The sequence below is a fragment of the Saimiri boliviensis genome, chromosome 10 (assembly GCF_048565385.1).
Source record: "Saimiri boliviensis isolate mSaiBol1 chromosome 10, mSaiBol1.pri, whole genome shotgun sequence".
Taxonomy (NCBI): Eukaryota; Metazoa; Chordata; class Mammalia; order Primates; family Cebidae; genus Saimiri; species Saimiri boliviensis.
Genome location: NC_133458.1, coordinates 43,859,500 through 43,884,145, shown reverse-complemented (window position 1 = coordinate 43,884,145; position 24,646 = coordinate 43,859,500). Strand labels below are relative to the sequence as shown.

The 24,646-nt window shown below is 37.1% G+C and overlaps 1 protein-coding gene across 1 annotated transcript in view; it reads right to left on the bottom strand.

The window, feature by feature from the left end:
* SAMTOR (S-adenosylmethionine sensor upstream of mTORC1) overlaps positions 1–24,646 on the bottom strand; it is a 91,338-nt gene that overhangs the window by 47,166 nt on the left and 19,526 nt on the right. Inside the window, exon 3 of the mRNA XM_003921072.4 lies at positions 3,613–3,783. Within this exon, the coding sequence (XP_003921121.1) occupies positions 3,613–3,783 (171 nt within the window). The remainder of the gene's footprint in view (positions 1–3,612; positions 3,784–24,646) is intronic.

Here is a 24,646-nt window from a genome sequence, read left to right as displayed (position 1 = left end):
ATACAATGTACATACGTTAATTTTAAAATACTTTATGGATTAAAAATGCTAGTGATCATTTGAGCCTACAGCAAGTTGTAATCTTTTTACTGGTGAAAGTTTTGCCTTGATACTGACGGCTGCTAACTGATCAGCATGATGGTTAATGAAAGCTGGCATGCTATCATAATTTCTAAAAATAGGACAACGCTAAAGTTTGCCACATCCATAGACTCTACCTATCACTCTGCAGCATCAGCATGTGATATTGTTTGACAGCATCTGACTCACATAATTTCTTTTAAAATTGGAGTCAATCCTCTCAAGCCCAACCACTGCTTTATCAACTAAGTTTTATATAATATTCTAAAACCTTATCATTCTAACAATGTTCACAGCATCTTTATCAGTAGATTTCATCTCAAAAAAAAAAACAAACAAAAAACAAAAAACAAAAAAACAAACAAAAAAACCCACTTCCTTTGGTCCTCAACCATTCAAGTTTTAATTGCAGTAATTCAGTCCCATCTTCAGGCTCCACTTCTAATTCTAGTTTTATTACTTTTCTTCCCCCACCACATCCACAGTTATTTCATCCATAAGGCCTGGAATAAACTTCCAAACTCATATTCTCATTAATATTCTGACCTGCTCCCATGAATCACAATGTTCTTCATGGCATCTAGAATGGTGATTCCTTTCCAGAAGGTTTTAATGGATTTTGCCTGGATCCACCAGAGAACTACTATGACAGCTACAACCTAATAACATCACTTGAGCCAGGCTAAATGACTCATGACTGTAATCCTAGCACTTCGGGAGGCTAAGGTGGGAGGACTGCTTGAGCCCAGAAATTTGAGACCTGATTGAGCAACATATGGAGATTCTATCTCAACAAAAAATAAAAAAGGTTAGCTGGGCATGGTGGTGCATGCTTGTGGTGCCAGCTAGTGGGGAGGCTGAGGTGGAAAGATTGTGGTAGGGTCACCTGAGCCCAGGAAGTTGACGCTGCTGTGAGCTGTGATCACACAACCCCACTACAGCCTAAGCAACAGAGTGAGACCCCTGTCTCTGAAAATAAAAAAAAATATGACCTGAAAGTCTAAATTACTCCTTGACCCATAGGCTGCAGAGTGGATGTTGTATTAGCAGGCATGAAAACAACATTCATCTCCTTGTACAACTCTTATCAAAGCTCTTGGGTGACCAGGTACATTACTAAAGAGCAGTAATATTTTGAAAGGAATCTTTTTTTCTGAGCAGCAGGTCTCAACAGTAGGCTTTAAATATTCAGTAAACTATTCCTTAAGCAGATATGCTGTCATCTAGGCTTTGTTTTTCCGTTTACAGAGCACAGGCAGAGTAGATTCAGCATAATTCTTAAGGGCCCTAGGATTTTTAAAATGGTAAATGAACACTGGCTTCAACATAAAGTCACCAGCTGCATTGGCCTCTAAGAAGAGAGGCTGTCTTTGAAGCTCTCAAGCCAGGTATTGTCTTCTCCTCTCTGGCCAAGAAAGTCCTGAAAAGCATCTTCTTCTCCCAATAGAAAGCTTTTAAAATCTACATTAAAAATCACTTGTTTATTGTAGCCACCTTTCAAGAATGGTCTTTGGTAGATCTTCTGGATAACTTGCTACAGCTTCTAAATCATCATTTGCTGCTTCACCTTACACTTTATGTCATGGAGATGGCTTCTTTCGTAGACCTCATGAACCAACCTCTACTAGCTTCAAACTTTCTTCTGAAGCTTCCTTACCTCTCTCAGCCTTCAAAGAATTGAAGAGAGTTAGGCCCTTGCTCTGGATAAGGTATTGGTTTAAGGGAATGCTGTGGTTGGTTTGATCTTGTATCCAGACGACTTGAACTTTCTGCACATCAACAATAAAGCTGTTTTACTTTCTTCTCATTTCTGTGTTCACTGGAATAGCACTTCTAATTTTTAAAAATAACTTTTCCTTTGAATTCATAACTTCATTAACTCTTTGGCAGAAGAGGCCTAGCTTTCAGCCTATAGCAGCTTTTGACATGCCTTCCTCACTAAGTTTAATCACGTGTAGCTTTTGATTTAGAGTCAGAGATGTGATTCTTTTTATTCAAATACTTAAAGGCCATCACAGGTTTATTAACTGGCCAAAATTCCCTAGTGTCTTATGGAATAGAGAGGCTGCAGGGGTGAGGGGAAAGACAGAGGGAGGAGGTGAGAGAGGAGGGAGGAGAGGGGAGGAGGAAAAGGGGGAGTGGGGAGACAGACTGGGGAACAGTGGATCTGTGGAGCAGTTAGAACACACATAACATTTATTGAATAAGTTCATTGTCTTATATGGTGTTCCTAAACAATCTTAATAGTAACATCAAAGATCACTCACCACAGATCACCAAAACAGATATCATAATAATGAAAAGTTTGAAATATTGTGAGAACTACCAAAGTGTGACAGAGTGTGTTAGTGCGTTTTTATGGCTGTTGATAAAGACATCCCTGAGCATGGGTAATTTATAAAGATAAAGAGGTTTTAATGGACTCACAGCTCCATATTGCTGGGGAGGCCTCACAATCATGGTGGAAGGTGAAGGCATGTCTTACATGGTGGCAGGCAAGAGAGAACGAGAGAGCCAAGCAAAAGGCTTGGCTTTATAAAGCCTTTATAAAACCATCAGCTCTTGTGAGACTTACTCGCTACCATGAGAACAGTATAGGGAAAACTGCCCCTATGATTCAATTATTTCCCATTAGGTCCCTCTCACAACATATGGGAATAATTTGAGCTACAACTCAAGATGAGTTCTGGGTGGGGACACAGCCAAACCACATCACAGAGCCACAAAATGAGTACATTCTATTGGGAAAAGGGTGCCAATAAGACTTGCTTGACTCAGGGTTGCCACCAACCTTCAATTTGTAAAAAATGTAGTATCTGCCAAATACAATAAAGTAAAGCACAATAAATGAGATATGCCTGTACTAATAATTGCATTATAATATTCATGTCCTTATAAAATTTGTGTCTGTGCATATAATCTTACTAGCAGGCAGATTTTTTAATCAACAATAAAATAATGGCGATTGGCTCTATTAATATAATTCATTTTAATTGGCTCATAATTATTACAAATAAACATTTTTGAATATGGATAAAAAATTCATATTAATTATGAATTATTTTCCCTTATTTGTAAATTCTTAGTGGATAGTCACTTTAAACAGTTTAATTGGATTTTACTGTTTTGTTTTGATAATTACATAATTACATATTGTTATATAATTATATATTACATCATACATTATAACTATACATCAATTATTTTACGTTATATATACACATATGACATAACATATGCAATATATATTATATAATTATATAACAATGTGTAATTATATTATCACATTTAACGAACTATTCTTTCTCATTTTCAGTTAGAACGACACATGCTACAGAACTACTAGTTTTCCAGATAGCTCATAATTTTATGCTAGTTTTTAATCTAGTAATAGTACATATCTGCATTTCTCAGCCTATCATGTTACTACTAGAGGAGCAAGTAAACGGCTCACTACTTATAATGAACCACTGCATTATTTTACATTAAAACAGCTATCTAGGATAATCAAAGTAGAAAAAGTATACTTACTCAGTTATAAATTCAGGGTTTGTAAAACTGAGGTTGGTTAAATGACCTTCAAGCTTAGAAGACTCATGCATATTTAAGGCTGGAGTGGTCTTAGTGGCAAGTACAGCTCTTTTTTCATCTTTCTCAAGTGCTTTTCTCTTCCCACCATTTTGGAAATATTCTCTGCATACACTACAAGTAAAAATAAAGTTGTATTTTAACATATTGTGTATGACTATAAAATAAGATAGAAATAATTGGTTTTTATGAATCAAATTGGGAAACTTTCAAATTAAAGACTTCTACTTTGAAAATGTCCTAAGTTTGAGCATTCTGTAGCTCTTTCAAATTAAAAAAAAAAATTCCTACACAGATTGCTGACAAGATGGCCAAATAGGAACTGCTCTGTTGTGCAGCTCCCAGCAAGATCAACATAGAGGGTGGGTGATTTCTGCATTTCCAACTGAGGTATCTGGTTCAACTGAGGTGACACAGGGTGGGGTATCACCTCACCCAGGAAGCGCAAGGGGTCAGGGAACTCCCTCTCCTAGCCAAGGGTAGCCATTAGGGTCTGCACCTTGCACTCCAGTCCAGATACTATGCTTTTCCCATGGTCTTTGCAACCCATACACCAGGAGATTCCCTATAGTACCTACACCACCACCAGGACCTTGGGTTTCCAGCACAAAATTAGGTGGCTGCTTAAGCAGACATTGAGCTAGCTGCAGCATTTTTTTTTTCCATACCCCAGTGGTGCCTGGAATGCCAGAGGGACAGAAATGTCCACTCCCCTGGAAAGGGGGCTGAAGCCAGGGAGCCAAGTGTTCTGACTTGGTGGGACCTACCCCCACAGAGGCCAGCAAGCTAAGATCCACTGTCTTGAAATTCTCACAGCCAGCACAGCAGTCTGAGCTCTACCTGGGATACGTGAGCTTATTTAGGGGAGGGGTGTTTGCCATTGCTGAGGCTAGAGTAGGTGGTTTTAACTTCACCATGAAAACAAACGCATGAGAATTTTGAACTGGGAGGAGCCTAACACAGCTCAGCAAGGCTGCTGCAGGCAGACTGACTCACTAGATATCTGCCTTGCTGGCCAGAACATCTCTGAAAAAAGGCAGCAGTCTGTCAGGGTCTTACAAATAAAGTCCCCACCTTCCTGGGACACAGCACTTGGGAAAAGGGGCAGTTATGGGCACAGCTTCAGCAGATTTAAACGTCCCTGCCTGGCAGCTCTGAAGAGAGCAGCAGATCTCCCAGCACACTGCTTGGGCTTTGATAAGGGACAGACTGCCTCCTCAAGTGGATCCCTGACACCTATGTATCCTGATTGGGAGGCATCTCCCAGTAAGGGCTGACAGACACCTCATACAGGAGACCTCTGGCTGGCATCTGGCGGGTAACCCTCTGGGATGAACCTACAAGAGGAAGAAACAGGCAGCAATATTTGCTGTTCTGCAGCCTCTGCCCATGACACCCAGGCAACCAGGGTATGGAGTGGACATGCAGCAAACTCCAGCAGACCTGCAGCAGAGGGGTCTAACTGTTGGAAGAAAAATTAACAAACAGAATGAAATAGTTTCAACATCAACAAAAAGGATGTCCATTCAGAGACCAAAGGTAGATAAATCCACGAAGACGGGGAGAGATCAGTGCAAAAAGGCTGAAGATTCCAAAAACCAGAATGCCTCTACTCCTCCAAGGGATCAAAACTCCTTGCCAGCAAGGGAACAAAAATGGAAAGAGAATGAGTTTGACAAACTGACAGAAGCAGGATTCAAAAGGCGGGTAATAACAAACTCCTCTGAGCTAAAGGAGCATGTTCTAACCCAATGCAAAGAAGCTAAGAACCTTGAAAAAAGGTTAGATGAATTGCTAACTAGGATAACCAGTTTATAGAAGAATATAAACAACCTGATGGAGCTGAAAAACACAGCATAAGAACTTCATGAAGAATACACAAGTTTCAATAGCCAAGTTGATCAAGCAAGGATATCAGAGACTGAAGATCAACTCAATGAAATAAAGATTAGAGAAAAAACAGTGAAAATAAATGAACAAGGCCTCCAAAAAATACGGGATTATGTGAAAAAACCAAATCTACGTTTGATTGGTGTACCTGAAAGCAACAGGGAGAAAGAAACCAAGTTGGAAAACACTCTTCAGGATAACCAAATCTATGTTTGATCGGTGTACCTGAAAGCAACAGGGAGAAAGAAACCAAGTTGGAAAACACTCTTCAGGATATTATCCAGAACTTCCCTAACCTAGCAAGGCAGGCCAACATTCAAATTCAGGAAATATAGAGAACACTACAGAGATACTCCTTGAGAAGAGCAAACCCAGGACATATCAGATTCATCAAGGCTGAAATGAAGAAAAAAATGCTAAGGGCATCCAGAGAGAAAGATTGGGTTAACCACAAAGGGAAGCCCATCAGACTAAGAGTGAATCTCTCGGCAGAAATCCTATAAGCCAGAAGAGAGTGGGGACAATATGCAACATTCTTAAAGAAAAGAATATTCAGCCCAGAATTTCATACCCAGCCAAACTAAACTTAATAAATGAAGGAGAAAGAAAATCCTTTATGGACAAGCAAATGCTGAGAGATTTTGTGACTACCAGGCCTGCTTTACAAGAGCTCCTATAGGAAGCATTAAACATGGAAAAGAACAACTGATATAAGCCACTGCAAAGCCATATCAAATTGTAAAAACCATTGATGCTGTGAAGCAACTGCATCAACTAATGGGCAAAATAACCAGCTAGCATCATAATGGCAGGATCAAATTCACACATAACAATATTAATCTTAAATGTAAATGGACTAAATGCCCCTATTAAAATACACAGACTGGCAAATTAGATAAAGACTCAAGACTCATCAGTGTGCTGTATTCAGGAGACCCAGCTCACGTGCAAAGACACATATGGGCTCAAAATAAAGGGATGGAGGAAGGTTTACCAAGAAAATGGAGAGCAAAATAAAGCAGGGGTTGCAATCTTAGTCTCTGATAAAAAAGACTTTAAACCAACAAACATCAAAAGAGACAAAGAAGGGCATTACATATTGGTAAAGGGATCAATGCAACAAGAGCTAACTATCCTAAATATATATGCACCCAATACAGGAGTATCCAGATTTGTAAGGCAAGTTCTTAGAGATCTATGAAGAGACTTAGACTTCCACACGATAATAGTGGGAGACTTTAACACCCCACTGTCAATATTAGATCAACAAGACAAAAAAATTAACAATGATATCCAGGACTTGAACTCAGCTCTGGACCAAGTGGATCTAATAGAGATCTACAGAACTCTCCCTCCGAATCAACAGAAAATACAGTCTTCTCAGCACCACATCATACTTATTCTAAAATTGACCACATAATTGGAGGCAAAACACTCCTCAGCAAATGCAAAAGAATAGAAATAATAACAAACAATCTCTCAGACCACAGTGCAATCAAATTGGAACTCAGGATTAAGAAAGTCACTCAAAACTGTAGAGCTATATGGAAACTGAATATCTGCTCCTAAATGACTACTGGATAAATAATGAAGTGAAGGCAGAAATAAAGATGTTCTTTGAAATCAATGAGAATGAAGACACAAGGTACCAGAATCTCTGGGACACATTTAAAGCAGTGTGTAGAGGGAAATTTATAGCATTAAATGCCCATAAGAGAAAGCAGGAAAGGTCTAAAATTGACACTCTAACATCACAATTGAAAAAACTAGAGAAGCAAGATCAAACAAATTCAAAAGCTAGTAGAAGACAAGAAACAACAATATTAGAACAGAACTGAAGTAGATAGAGATCAAAAAAAAAAAATCAAAAAAAAAAAATCAATGACTCCAGGAGCTAGTTTTTTGAAAAGATCACCAAACTAGATAGACTGCTAGCCAGACTAATAAAAAAGAAAAATCAAATAGAGGCAATAAAAAATGATAAAGGGGCTATCACCAACGATCCCACAGAAATACGAACAACCATCAGAGAACACTATAAACACCTCTACATAAATAAACCAGAAAACCCGGAAGAACTGAATATATTCCTGGACACTTACACCCTCCCAAGACTAGAGCAGGAGGAATTCGAATCCCCAAATAGACCAATAACAAGTTATGAAATTGAGGCTGCAATTAATAGCCTACCAACCAAAAAAAGTCCAAGACTAGATGGTTTCACAGCCGAATTCTACGACAGGTACAAAGAGGAGCTGGTACCATTCCTTCTGAAAGTATTCCAAACAATAGAAAAAGAGGGAATCCTCCCTAACTGATTTTATGAGGCCAGTATATCCTGATACCAAAACCTGGCAGAGACACAGCTAAAAAGAAAATTTCAGGTCAATATTCCTGAGGAACATCAATTCAAAAATCTTCAATAAAATACTGGAAAACGGAATCCAGCAGCACATCAAAAAGAACAAAGCTGGAGGCATCATGCTACCTGACCTCAAAGTATACTACAAGGCTTACTGACAAAACAGCATAGTATTGGTACCAAAACAGATATAAAGACCAATGAAAGAGAACAGAGGCCTCAGAAATAATGCAACACATCTACAACCATCTGGTCTTTGACAAACCTGACAAAAACAAGCAATGGAGAAAGGATTCCCTATTTAAGAAATGACGTTGGGAAAACTGGCTAGCCATATGCAGAAAGCTGAAACTGGACCCCTTCCTTACACCTTATACAAATATTAACTCCAGATAGATTAAGACCTAAAACCACAAAACCCCTAGAAGATAACCTAGGCAATACCATTCAGGATATAGGCATGGGCAAAGACTTCACGACTAAAATACCAAAAGCAATAGCAACGAAAGCCAAAATAGACAAATGGGATCTAATTAAACTAAAGAGCTTCTGCACAGCAAAAGAAACTATCAGCAGAGTGAACAGGTAGCCCACAGAATGGGAGAAAATCTTTGCAATCTACCCATCTGACAAAGGGCTAATATCCAGAATCTACAAAGAATGTAAACAAATTTACAAGAGAAAACCAAACAACCCCATTGAAAAGTAGCAAAGGATATAAAAAGACACTTCTCAAAAGGAGACATTTATGCAGCCAACAAACACATGAAAAAAAGCTCATCATCACTGGTCATTAGAGAAATGCAAATCAAAACCACAGTGATATACCATCTCACACCAGTTACAGTGGCAATCATTAAAAAGTAAGGAGACAACAGATGCTGTTGTGGATGTGGAGAAATAGGAACACTTTTATAGTGTTGGAGGGAGTCTAAATTAGTTCAACCATTGTGGAAGATAGTGCGGCGATTCCTCAAGGATCTAGAACTAGAAATACCATTTGACCCAGCAAACTCATTACTGAGTATGTACCCAAAGGAGAACAAAGCATTCTATTATAAAGACACATGCACACATGTTTATGACTGCAGCACTGTTTACAATAGTGAAGACTCGGAACCAACCCAAATGCCCATCAATGATAGACTGGATAAAGAAAATGTGGCACATATACACTATGACTATGCAGCAATAAAAAAGGATGAGTTCTTGTCTTTTGCAGGGACATGATTGAAGCTGGAAACCATCATTCTCAGCAAACTAACACAAGAACAGAAAACCTAACGCCAAATGTTCTTACTCTTAAGTGGGAGTTGAATAATGAGAACACATGGATACAGGGAGGGGAGCATCAAACACTGGGGTCTGTCAGGGGTGGAGGACTAGGAGAGGGACAGCATTAGGAGAAATACCTAATGTAGATGATGGCGTGATGGATGCAGCAAACCACCATGTCACAGGTACCTGTGTAACAAACCTGCACATTCTGCCCATGTACCCCAGGACTTAAAGTATAGTAATAATAAAAAAAATTACTATACAATGAGGACTAATTACAAATTTTGTTTAATAAATAAAAAACATGTTTTTGAGGATTACAGATGTGCTTGTATATATTTTACTGAGCTTCATTCTTGACTAAAACTTTCTCCAGCAAAGGTTAGATAAGTCCACTATGTAGTGATAACATCCAGAAAGAATAGTAGTCACAGCTCATTTAAAACTGGCTTTGCTAGTAGTAAGTAGACAGATAACCCAACAGTTGTTCTTCAGGTCCTCTTGGTTTATGATAACAAAGTTAGGTTGCAAATATATTAAGAGATCATTTTTCTTATCTGCTCTGAGAAGAGAGCATACGAATCTAGTACAGGTAAAATGGTATATCATAAAGGCATAAGTTCAAATGGAACAAAAGTTTGAATACTGCTTTCCATAACACTTGGAAATTATTCCTGTCCATTAGGGGACTATTTCTATTTGTCCCAATTCTTACACAATTGGAATGCACATTCTTCAAAACATATTTTAAGTCCATATAGTTAAGCCTACATCAGGTTGCTAATGCTAACCAGAATAAAAAACTGATGACAAGCAAATACATCTAAAGAATTTTCTCAGTATTTACGATATATGTCATCTAACAGTGAATACTGAACACCATATGTGCATATATAACAAAATAAAAATGCACCACAGAATCAATTCAAACATTTATTAACACCAGTAAACTTGAAGAAAAAAACAACTTGACAGGAGATACACACTTACAAACAATTAGCTGATATACTTACCAAAGCTATTTAAACTCAAGGAGAATGAAATCTGACAAATTTTTCCTTTTTGAAGTTTTAAAATGAAGCACCTAATTTACTATACATAGCTCACACTTTACACAAAGCTATATTATCTTTCTTCACAGACACTGCTTGGTGAAGTTCCAAAAATATATAGCAAGAGAACCGAAGAGCAAAGAATTCATGCAAAACTGGTTTCAGGAAGCACAACTGTGGTCTAAGGGAACTACGCCCATTTCTCCTTCACACTTACAGGATCTCATTACTTCAGCTTCAGTTTTTTTAGTTCCTATTATGTAAGACTTCTTTAACTTATACTATGTAGATTTAGTTTTAACTCTATATGCAGAAGTTGAAACTTATTCAGCATGAATTAAACATTTATTAAGTACACATCATGTGGGGAGGTACATAATGATGGCAAAACAAATTCCAGAAGGCACAGTTGTTACCCTCAAGAAGCTACTGTTACCTCAGTAAAGGACACAAATAATTATTATATATAAGAATAAAAAACATGATAAACAGATAAACAAAGATATTATTTCTATAAAGTACCTAACCCAATCTAAAATCAGCAATATAAACTGATTTTAGAAAGGTAAGTAGGAATAAATCAGGGAAGTAAGAAAGTTGAGTGGAAACTTTCTATGCAGAAAGGACAGAATAAGTGGAGACAAGAAAGAGAAAAGCAGAATGAGTCTTCAGAGATGTACCTCCATTGAAGGCACAGGAAGTTGAAAGTACTAGGTAGAGGATGAGCGGACCCATTCACAAATGAAAAAGCCCTGAGCCTAGTGTACATATAGAGAGAAATGAGAGCCACATGACACCAGAGAGGTATGCAAGCTTCAACATGCAAGATCCATAGGTCAGTTTTAAAATGTGTTCTTTGCAAATAGAATCTAATGACAGGGATCAGTTTAGAGGTTGCCTGGGGTAGGGTGTGGGAAGAGTGCAAAGGGGTACAAGGGAGCTTTCTGGAGAAAAATGTTCTATATCTTGACAGTGGTGGTGGTTATGTAAGTGTAAATAATAGTAAATACCCGCTAAACTGTACACTAGATGGATGCTTTTATTGTATACAAATTATACCTCAATAAAGTTGATAAAATCTACATTTTTAGATTTTATCTAGTGATATTCAAAAGTTCTTGAGATATGAAAATTGCAATTTTATGTGGTGGAACCTAACAGCTACTAAGATATTTGGCAGTAAAATACTTTAAGGGCTAAAATTCTAGGTTTTCATAGAATAATGAAAACCATCTAAATTCCAGTCTCCCCATATACCCTCAAAAAACCATACACAGCATTAAAGAGAGCAAATAAAAACACTTACCATTCATACCTATGTCATAACAAGGAAATAAAAAAAACCACTTCATTTTACCTGTTATTGAAAAAATAAAAATCTGAGAGTGAGTTGGCTTTGGAGGCCATCTAAAGTATAGAATCAGAAAAGGACTGCATAAGAGAGAGAAATGTATGAAAGGATAGCCAAACAGAATTTTCCAGCAATCACCCACTAGACCTGCAAGAATATCAAACTGAGTAACCATGCAAAAAGAGCACCTTCATAAGAAATAAATCATTTAAGAGATTACAGTAACTGGTTTTAGTCTACCAAGAATGGATGCATTGAAGACGGTAAGGACAGTCTTGAACTGTCTATACCATCCTTCTCTCAAGCTGAGGCAGCAAAGCCCAGAGAGATAATCTTTGTGTTTTAGGGAGGGAGAGTGAAGTAACTGTGGGACTTTGCACTGAAACTCCATGTTGCCCTGTCACAGTGGAACACAGCACTGGACAGAATTCTACTGGTGCCCATAGGGGGCACTTAGACCATCCTTGAACCAGACAGATGTCTGCTGCCCTGGTGGGAGAAATCTGAATCCTAGCCTGCTTCACTACTGGCTGAATAAAGCGGCCTTGGGGTCCCAACAAATTTCAGTGGCAGCCAGACCACAGCGACTGTAGTCCTTGGGTGAGCCCCAATGCTGTGCTGGTTTCAGAGGCTGTGGGCCCGGGGCACTACAATCGTGTCAACCAGCAGTGGTGGCCATGGGAGTGCCTGTATCACCCCTCCCCCAATTCTAGGCAGTGCAGTATAGAGACTTCTTCCACCTTGGGGAAGGAGAGGAAAACTACAGGAGACTTTGCCTTGCAACCAGGCACACCTGCCCAACCAGAGTAAAACAAAGCACCAGGTAGAATCCTAAAGCCCCTGATTCCAGGCTGTTGTTCCCAAATGGCACTTACAGATCCACCCTGGGACGGAAGGGAATCCTCTGCCCTGGGGTACAGACCCAAGTCCCTGCAGGATTCATCACCTGCTGACTAAAGTGGCCTTGGGCCTTCAGTAAACATCAATGGCACTTCAAATATGACCCAGCAAGAGGCCAGCTGTGGTGGCCACAAAAGTGTCTCGGTTACTCCTTCCCCAACTCTAGCCAGCTCAGCATGAAGAGAGACACATTCCACTTGGGGGAAGAAGAGGGACATTGCCAAAGAACCTAGGAATTTCTTCTTTATCTTCCTCAAGTCCATTAGGACTGGGTATTTAGGAATCTGCAGAAGTTGCAATATACTTGGGTTTACAGTGCCCTCTAGTGCTGAAATGGATACAGTGATTACAGGTTTAGGTAATACTGTAACTCTGAATGCTTAGAATGCCCTCTGAAAAAGTATGTATACTAACAAGGCCAGACTAAAAGACTGCAATAAATATCTAACTCTTCTATGCCCAGACACTGAAAAACATACACAACCATCAAGAACAGTCAGGAAAATATGACCTCGCTAAACAGACTAAATGAGGCACCAATGACCAATCCTAGAGTAGTAAAGATACATGACTTCTCAGGGAATTCCAAATAGCTTTTTGAGGAATATGAATGAATTTCAAAAAAACAGAAAAGGAATTCATCAATCTCTCAGGAAATTCAACAAATAAAATAATTTAAAGAATCCAACAGAAATCTTGGAGCTGAAATAATCAATTAATGAACTAAATATGTATTACTCTCTAAACAGAATTCATCAGACAGAAGAAAGAATTAGTGGGCTCAAAGACAGGCTATTTTAAAATACAGAATCAGGAGAGAAAAATTAAAAAGGAGTAAAAAAGAATAAAGTATGCTTTCAAGATCTGGAAAATAGCCTCAAAAGGGCAAATCTAAGAGTTCTTGGTCTTAACGAGGAAGTACAGAAAGAGACTGGGGTAGAAAGTTTACTCAAAGAAATAATGCTTTTCCAAACCTAGAGAAAGATATAAATATGCAGTGATATGATCAAAGAACACCAAGCAGATTCAACCCAAATAAGACTACTTTCAAGGCATAAAATCAAAATCTCACAGGTTAAGGACAAAGAAAGGATCCTAAAAGCATGTAAGAGAAAAGAAACAGATAACATTTGAAGGAGCTCCAATACATCTGGCAGCACACTTCTCAGTGGAAACCTTACAGGCAAAGAGGGAATGAGATGACATATTAAATGTGCTGAAGGGAAAAAAAAGGAAACAATTTTCAACTGAGAATACTGTACCCAGCAAAGCTATTCTTCAAACACAGAGGAGAAATATGTAGACAAACAAAAGATGAAGGAGTGTATATCCAGATCTACCTTAACAGAAATGCTAAAGAGAATTTTTCAACTTGTAAGAAAAGGATGCTAACACACAATAAGAAATTATCTGAAAGTATAACATAAAACTCACTGGTAAAGCTATGTACATAGTTAAATTCAGAATACTCTAATACTGCAATTATAGTGTGTAAACTATTCATATATTCAGAGAAAAAAGCCAATAGGATGAATTTATTGTATCTGTATTTAGATAGATAGATAGATAGATAGATAGATAGATAGATAGATATCTTGGTATAAACAGATACCTAATTGGCTCATGTGATTATGCAGACTGACATATCCCACAATCTGCTATGTGTAAGCTGTAAAGCCTGAGAACCATTTTATAAGTTGTAGTCTAAGTTCAAAGGCCTAAGAACCAGAAGTGTCAATGGTGTAGATCCCAGCCGGAGGGAAGGCCTCAAAACACTGAATGCTACTCACCCACGATAGAGAGGGCAATACGCTTTATTCAGTCTACAGATTCAAATGTCAATCCCATTCGGAAACACCCTCACAGACAAATCCAGAAATAATGTTCAGCCAAATATCTGTGTACCATGTCAATCAGTAAAGTTGTTAATAATAATTCATAATACCTAACATTAACCATCACCTATGGAAAAGCAAAAGGCCCAGAATAGGCAACACAATATTGATGGAGAAAAACAAACTCAAGGACTAACACTAGCAACTTCAAGACTTACTACAAAGCTACAGTAATCAAGACAGTGTGGTAATGGTGAAAGAGAAGACAAACACATCAATGGATCAGAATAGAGAGTGCAAAAATAGACCCACAAAAATAAACTGATCTTTGAAAATGGAGCTAAGGCAATAATACAATGAATAAAAAATATAATCTTTTCAACAAGTCATGCTAGAACTAGACATCCACATGCAAAAAAGAAAAAAAAGTAAATTCAGATATAGACCTTATACCTTTCACAAAAATTAACTGGAAATACAACATAAATGTAAAATGCAAGACTACAAACTTTCTAGAAGGTAACACAGGAGAAAATCTAGATGGCACTGGGTATGGTGATGACTTTTTGGATATGACACCAAAGGCGTGATCCATGAAAAAAAAAACAGTAAGCTGAATGTCACCAAATTAAATTTTTTTGCTTTGTGAAAGGTACTGTCAAAAGAATGAAAAGAGACGCCACAGACAGTGAGTAAATATTTGCAAATCATATGTATCAGGGGTCCCAAACCCCCACTTCTGGAGGGTTAGGAACTGGGCTGCACAGCAGGAGGTGAGTGGCAGGCTAGTCAGTGAAGCTTCATCTGTATTTACAGCTGCTCCCCAGTGCTCGCATAACCGCTTAAGCTCTGCTTCTTGTCAGATCAGGGATGGCATTAGATTCTCATAGAAGGGTGAACCCTGTTGTGAACTGTACATGTGAGGAATCTAGGTAGCATGCTCCTTATGAGAATCTAATGCCTGACAATCTGTCATTGTATCCCATCACCCCCAGATGGGACTGTCTAATTGTGAGAAAACAAGCTCAGGGCTCTCACTGATTCCACATTATTATGAGTTGTATAATTATTTCATTATAGATTACAATGTACTAATAATAGAAATCAAGTGCACAATAAATGTAGCATGCTTGAATCATCCCAAAACCACCTGCCCCCAGCCTAGTTGATGGAAAAACTGTCTTCCACAAAACCAGTCCCTCGTGCCAAAAAGGTTGGGGACTACTGACATATATGATAAAGAACTGTTATCCAAAATATAGAAAGAATTCTTAAAACTCTGTAAGAAAGCAAATAAATTTTAAAAATAGGCAAAAGACCTGGACAGACATCTCATCAAAGAAGATATACAGATTGGAAGCAATAGGAATGCTTATTAAGTGCTGATGAGAATGAAAAATGTTACACTTTTTACAGATTTAGATACAATTATCAAAACTTGGAAGCAACCAAGATGTCCTTCCACAGGTGGATGGATAAACTGTGATGCAGCTAGACAACAGAATATTATTCAGCATTATAAATAAACTATCAAGCCATAAATAGACAGAGAAGAACCTTAAAAGCTAATTAAATCTAAAGAAGCCAATCAGAAAAAGCTACAAACTTCATGATTCCTAACAACTATATGACTTCCAGAAAAGGCAAACTATGAAGTCAGTAAAAAAGCTGGTGGTTGTAGAGGGGTGAACAGGCCAGCTCAAAGAATTTTTAGGACAGTTTGTTCTGTATGATACTATAATGGAGGATACATATCATTATACATTTTTCAAAAACCAGAGAATGTACAGCACCAAAAATGAACCCTATGGTAGACTATGGACTTTGGGTGATAATGATGTATTAATGTAAGTTCAACAACTGTAACAAATCTACCACTCTGGGGCTGGATGCTGACAGTAGGGGAGACTATGCATGTTTGGGAGGGAGTGGGTTGTAAATGGGAACTTTCTGTACTTTCTGGTCAATTTTATCATGGGTTTCTGGTCAACTGTGTTGTAAACCCACCGCTCTAAAAAAAAGTCTACTTAAGAGAGATCAACCAACCAACCTTGGGGTAAATACATCATGTATCTCCTGAAGTATTACACTGAGAGGGACAAAACATCACTCATGCAAAACCCTCGCTAATGATACACTTATACTTAATCACAAAAAAACTACACACATCCAAATTGAGAGGCAAGCTATAAAATGTTGACTTTTAAAAAATGGCTGTATCAGCTGGGCGCAGTGGCTCATGCCTGTTATCTCAGTGCTTTGGGAGGCTGTGGCAGGTAGATAACCTGAGGTCAGGAGTTGGAGACTAGCCTGACCAACATGGTGAAACCTCATCTCTACTAAAACATAAAAATCAGTTGGGCATGGTGGTGAGTGCCTGTAATCTCAGCTACTCAGGAGGCTGAGGCAGGAGAATCGCTTGAACCCAGGAGGCAGAGGTTGCAGTGAGCCAAGATCGCACCATTGCACTCCAGCCTGGGCAACATAAGTGAAACTCTGTCTTGGGGCGGTGGGGGGAAGCCTCATCATAAAAAGACAAAAAATAAAAGAAAAAAATGGTGAAGAATTTTTCTAGATTAAAGATCAAAAAGACTTAATGAAGTGCAATGAGTTATCTCTGATAAGATACTGGATTGAAAAAAAAATCCAGGTATAAAGAACATTATTGTGAAAACGGGGGAAATTTGATTATGAATTACATTAGTTAGCATTACATTCATGCTAAATTGCTGGAGTGTGACAGTTGTATTATGATTACATAGAAGAATATTCTTACATGATACACGTTGAAGTATTCAGGAATAAAAGTCTCATAATTTCTGCAGCTGACTCTCAAAAGGTTCAGCAGAGAGCAAGGGAGAAAAAGGACCCAGAGGAGAGAGGGAACAAGATACAAAATAAGTAGAGTAACAGTTTTTCAGAAGTTGAAGGAAATAAAGTGTGAGTGAAGGATTTTATATCCGTCCAAATTATGTATCTTGTAACAAAATTATACAAAACCAGTTTGTAAGATGGGCAAACTCAGAGAACATAATAATTCCAAGTTATTTATTTATTTATTTATTTATTTTTTGAGATGGGGTTTCGCTCTTGTTACCCAGGCTGGAGTGCAATGGCACGATCTCGGCTCACCGCAACCTCCGCCCCCTGGGTTCAAGCAATTCTCCTGCCTCAGCCTCCCTAGTAGCTGGGACTACAGGCGTGCGCCACCATGCCCAGCTAATTTTTGTATTTTTAGTAGAGACGGGGTTTCACCATGTTGACCAGGATGGTCTCGATCTCTTGACCTCGTGATCCACCCGCCTCGGCCTCCCAAAGTGCTGGGATTACAGGCTTGAGCCACTGCGCCCAGCCCCAAGTTATTTTTAAAGGATTTACTGGACGATGAACTTCATCTATGAGATGACTAGGAAACGCTAGTGAAGAAGTAGGGAATAAAAAGCATTAATTCACTAAAAAAAAGGGTACTTCAAAATGCTAAGGGCATTCAATTCACTTTAATTCCCAGTGAATAAGTAACTATTATAGTTATCTACCACTTATCCTACAGCCACCTTTACAAAGCAGAAATTCCACGAGATGTATGGAAAAACAGACAAATGCCAACAATAGGGAACTTTAACATTCCACTTTCAATCAAGTGAATGAAAAGGTTATAGAAGCCCTAAAAAACCTAAAAAAGTTTACCCTTATTGGTAGAAGATGAACTTTGCACTCAGAGAGTATAGCTTCTTTTTAAGTACACATGGAATAGTCACAAAAATTACCATATATGTGTATTAAGTCATGAAAAAAACTGTAGTAAAAGCCATAAAGAAAAAATAATTCAGACAAAATTATACAACTGCAATGCAATTAAACTAGAATTAACCAAGAACAAGAAACCCATTCTACCTGCAATTTAAAAGAAATAACTTGGGTCAGAGGGCAAATACTAATAAAATCACAGAATATCTAAAATAATAATAATAATGATGAAAGCACTACAAGTCAGAAGCTAAGGAATGCAACTAAAATAGCAATCTGATGAAAATTCAGACACTTTATATCAACACAAACAAAATAAAAATAAATAAAATAAACACAACTCAAAGGATTAGAAAAATAAAGCAAAAGAAAGGAGTATCAACAAACACATAAAAAGATTCTTTAACTTGTGTAACTGTTTTTTCCAGAAAAATATACCAAATATATAGAAAAGTTTCTTAAATTTGACTCAGTAGAAATAAAGTTAAACAAAATGAAAATCCAATGATGAAACAGTTATGAGTTAATCTCACCAAAAAGCACCAGTACAAGCCTTCAAAAACCAAATAACTCCTGTATTAATCATGTTTCTTTTATACTTTCTGTATCTTTCATATTTTGATATTTTGGTACAGGAGTTGGAGGGGTGTGCTTATACATCCAGAGAGAGACTGCCCCTCACAGGACCAGCTAATTCCTTAATGCAGTAAACCTATTTGGGAAAACATATCTCATATGCAAGCCAACTGCTATCTAACTTTTATACATAAACCAATAATTACCCACTACTAAATCAACTCAAGACTATATACCAGACAAAGGACAGCCCCTAGTCCCTTAAGCCCACTTAAATTATTCAACCTAGCCAATCCTAAACAGTCTACTCCACCCTGCCTTGCCTTTTCCACAAAATAGTCAGTTACAGCTCTGGTCTAGGCTTTCCTTTAGCTCCTGCTTCTGACTCCTGACTAAATCTGGTGCTTTCTCTGTCCTGCATGGTGTGGTTTGCCTCCTTCTCTCAGGAAACAGAAGTAATAAATAATTATTTCAATGGCATTGATGATCTCTCCATGTTTTCCCTCAGTCACCTCTACAAATTAAAATTTCACTGATACATGAGACAACCCCAAAAGTACTCAAACTGCTCCAAACCATAGAAACAAAAACATTTTTCCAAATGCATTTTCAGGGAGCAAAATTACAAGGACACTTATATCTAATAAAGACTATAAAAATAAAGACCAATAACACATAGTATCAATAAAAATATGAAATTAAATTTTAGCAAACAGAGCTAAATATGACCAAATGAGATGTATTTCAGGAATGCAAGGATGGTTCAGCAATAGAAAATCCACTAATATAATTCACTATATTCATAAATCTAAGAAGACGACACATTTATTCTTCTTTATAGATACTGAAAGGTAATTCAACAAAATCCAATATCCATTCCTAATATAAACACACCATAAAATATAAATTGGTAAACACTTCCTTAATAATATGTATGTATATAATATATACATACCAGCCAAAAAGCCAGCAATGTATTTAATGAGGATATGCCATACACATTATTGCAAAATGAATAAAGTATAGCTATTTAATAGACAAGAGAAAAAGATTTAGTCAAACAGGAGAGAAAGAAATAAAACTTTGTGTATTTACAGATGACAAAATGGATATACCCAGACAACCCAATATGAGTTTATGATAAGAGAACCAATCATAAACTCATATAAACAGAAAATTCAATAAAATGGTAGAATGTAAAACACTGATAGATCAAAATCATCTATCTACCTACACACATGCCAACAGCCTGTTAGAATATAGTCATGTGTTGCTTAACAATGGGGATATGTTCTGAGAAATGCATCAATAAGGTAACTTCCTTGTAAAATCACCACAGTATACTTAAACCTAGATGGTACAGCCTACTACACGTCTACAGCATGTTACCATACTGAATACTGTAGGCCACTGTAACACAATGGTTAAGTATCTGTGTATCTAAACATAGAAAATGTATAGTAAAACTACAATCTTATGGAACCACCACTGCGTAGTCCATATGACTGATACATCTAACTATGTAAAAATAAAAACTTTCTGCATAGCAAAAGATACAGTCAAAGATAAAGGGCACATAAATGATATAAAGAGCTCTAAAAAAAAAAAATCAAGAAAAATTAAGAGACCAAAAGTCAATAGAAAAAATAAAAAACTATCAAAAAAAAATCACATAATTCACAAAAAATGAGAAAGGCAAATGATTCCTAAATACATAAAAAGGTACTTGACCTCATTCATAAGAGAAATGTAAAATAAATTCATGCTAGAGAGATATCCATTCTCATCTATCAGAGAAAAATTCAACAGCTGAGTCATACACTATGTTGGTGAAGTTATAGAGAAATGGGTAATCTTATTTATTTATTTATTTGCTGGTGAAACGGTAAAATGATATAACCTCTACAGAGGGCAATTTGGCAGTATCTAATAAAATCACATATGCATTTAGTCTCCATTCCTACAATTCCACACCTAGAAATCTAAAAATATACCATGACAAAAATACAAAATGCATATACACAAAGTTATTCATTACAGCAACTATTTGTAACAGCAAAAGCTTGTAAACAAGTAATGAAAATGAGGAATATATCTGTATAGCTGAGATGGTTAATTTTAGGTATCAACTGTCAAAAATTATCTTGGATATTTCATTGAAGGTGTTTTGGGATGATATTAACATTTAAATGGGGAGATTAAATGAAGCAGACTGCCCTCCCTTAATGTGAATGGGCCTCAATCAATCAGTTGATGCCTGAATAGAACAAAAAAGCTGACTCTCTGTTGAGTAATTGAAGAGAATTCCTCCTGCCTGACTACCTTTGAACTGGGACACCGGCTTTTTTTCTGCCTTCAGACTTAAACTGAAACATCAGCTCTTCCTGGGCCTAGAGGCTGCTGGCCTTTAGACTGGATCTATACCTTCAGCTCTTGTGGATTCCCACCTTGCAGTTCTTGGGACTTGACAAACTCGATAATCATATGCATTAATTCTTTATAAGAAATCTTACTAAACAGACAGACAGACATATCCTATTGCTTGTTTCTCTGGAGATTCCTGACCAATACCAAACAGAGTGATTCTCATGTTACATTATTAAGTAAAAAAAAAAGAGTATATAGCAGTATACAACACACTACCACCTACAGAGATAAGAAAGGGTGGATATATATACATATGCATATGTACATGTGTATGAATTTGTTTATTTTTGCAAAAACAAACACTAGTAGGATAAAAAGAAAAAAAAAGACAAATGAAAATGGTTATCCACAGGAGGTGTTACCTGGTCTAATGCCTATCTGACATAGCTGAATTCTGACCTGTCCCAACTCTGCTTATCTTTAAGAAACAGGATACCTGTAATAAAAAGTTTCCTTTGTAATCGGACCAGCTGAGACCAGTTAGAACCAAGATATCTGACCTCATGAAAAGACCTTACATTTCATTGTAATCATGCTAAATGAAATGGTACACCCACCAGTACCATGACAGTTGGCAATGACCATAACAACAACCAGAAGAAGCCATAAAATGACACAATGGAAGGTGGCACTCCAGTTCTGGAAAGTTCACTGCCCATTTCCAGAAAAGACATGAGTATTTATACTCTTGCTTTTAATGTCCAATGCCTTCATTAGAAAACCCTCTATTTTAACCTCCCACCCAGCCCCTCAGTAGTGGAAAAGTTGAATTGTGAGTCATGTCTGCTTCTCAATTCCATAGCCATCAAACAAAGCCTGCACTTATTGATCCTCACTTTTGGTTTTGTGTACTGGTTTCATGACACTGAACAGGGAAAGACCCCATCTTTGCGGGAACCAGCTTTGTTGGTAACAGAAGCAGGTGTAAATGAAGAAAATAAAGGGAGCCTTTTTGAGTATATCTTTTTATAAAGTTTGACTTTTGAACCGTGTAAAATGTTTTATATTTTCCAAAATTAAAATAAGCACAAAAAACCCCAAAACTGAAAATAAAGTGAAATCAACTGTATAGAAAATTGGTATTACAATCATACAGAAAAGAACTGTTTCAAGCAACTTTAAAGCATGTATTCTGATCCTTGGTGGTATATGTTCTAAAGACAAAAGAACTGTAAAGAAATCTTAAATTTTATTCAGTTATTTATTTTTAGAAGATTGGTAGTGCAATTTTAAATCATTTTATGTAAATTTTAGGAAAAGCTAACATATTAATGTAATTCAGAACCAAGTCCTTCAGTGTGACAGAACAGAAACAGAAAACAAAGAAGTTAAACAAATATAAAATAAAGTTGTTAAAACAAAAATCTTATAATAATTAAATTGGAGTGGAAAAAATCAACTAGGAATTTGAATATTTATATATGACTACATATTAAATAACATATATTATTTTTCTAATTCTCTTTATCAAAAAGATGCAGAATAAACCACACCCCATGCACATCTAGTGCACGGATGTTACTTTCCAAATGCCATTTCCCACTAAATGAAACTAGGACTCCCTGAAAAAACAGTTTGATTCCAAGTCTTGACAAGGGGAAGCAAATACTCATCTTTGCACTAGATAGCCAGAAAAGTGCACAGGTGATGTAACACACAGAAGAAAACTTTGAGCTCCTGCTACCTAATATGAAATTATTTGAACACCCCACTCCCCGAAAAAGACTAATAAAAAATGGAATAAATAAAAATCCAAGATGTTACAATGATATTCCAAAAAAAACCACACAACCCACTTGTACTAATTGTAATCGACTATTATACCAATTACTTTTGTGAAAACTGGCAATTAAACAGAATTACATATTTTTTTATTCTGCTTTTCTGTATAACATGTAATCATCATTTACTGTTTATAAAGGAAAGCTCTTATTTACAAAAGAATGCCAGCCAATGTCAAGAAATAATACAATTTTTAAAATAATTATTTTGTAACCCCAGAATTATAATTTAATAAATGGAAGTAAAACTATTGAAAGACTGTCAGAAGGGAGGGTTGATCCACAAGCCAAAACATCAGTCTTCACATTACTTGTTAATTGTAAAGGGATAACATAAATTTACAATGGAAAGATTGAGTAGATATCACCTTAAGCAAATGACATTCAGAATCTCTAATGGTGGTATACCTCACAATAAAAACCTACTAATATGATGAAAAATGAAGTATGAAACGTCACCTAATAGATATTTTTGCAAAAATATCTGACCTGAATCAATCCTTTAGACCCAACTTTCAGTTTACAGGAAATAAATGAGATTGAGGAAATAAATAATTGGTCCCATAAGAAAACAATCAGATAATCCTGAATGTAGGACACAAAACTAGTTAGGAATTAGGATACAGATTATCAGAACAGCTCATACGATACAATTTAAAAAACAATGTATTAGGCTGGGTGCTGAGGTTTTTGCCTGTAATGCATACTCTGGGAGGGTGAGGCAGGCAGATCACCTGAGGTCAGGAGTTTGAGACCAGCCTGGCCAACATGGTGAAACCCCATCTCTACTAAAAATACAAAAATTAGCAGGGCATGGTGGCACATGCCTGTAATCCCAGCTACTTGGGAGGCTGAGGTTGGAGAATTGCTTGAACCCAGGAGGCAGAGGTTGCAGTGAGCCAAGATCGTGCCATTGCACTCCAGCCTGGGTGACAAGAGCAAAACTCTGTCTCAAAAATAAGTAACTCGCCTTCCCCCCTCCACCAAAATATACTAAAAAGAAATCATGAGAGATAAGAATGCAAAGGGGACTAAAGGAACTAAATTACAGAGAAGCACAAGTACTTTCAAAATGAGAAGGAATCACGGACACTGGTGCATTTGCTGAAATAGAAAGCAAGCTGCAAAGGATCAAGTCTTCTAGGATAGAAATACTCTGCTGGATTAAAGGGGAATGGCAGAGCTTTTAACAAATGCTTGGAAGATTGAAATCTTTAAGAAACTCAAATATATTAATTATCTCCATTCTTCTCCTGATTCCCTCCATAGGTCTATTTATGAGTATGTGAAGGCAGCAAGAGCACTGGAGGCTGGGAGTGGGACTGAAAAGGAGAAAAAGATTAGGCTTATGTCCTGCAAGAAGGCTGCATCTGTAATACACACAGAACACGACTGATTCACTATCAAAGCACTTGAAACCAAAAGTGAACTGAAACCATCTAAAGAGATCATCCAGTTCCAACACAGCTCAACTCTTGATGGTATCAGAGTGTTCAGTCTTTAATTCTAGCTGCCTATCAGAGTAAAAAAAGCATGCCTCTCTGGAGAAAAAAATTCATGCCAATCTCTTCTAAACACAATGCCAGTATAAAAAAAGAATTACCATACATAAAGCAGAAAAAATGATTTATAACCAAAAGAAAAAATACCCAAAAGAAACAGAGCCACAGATAAGACATTTCATCATAAGCAGACAAAAACTTTAAAATAACGATTATACATTAAAAAAAAAATAGAGAAAAAGACAACCCAAATGTATAAAAGCACAGAGAACTTGA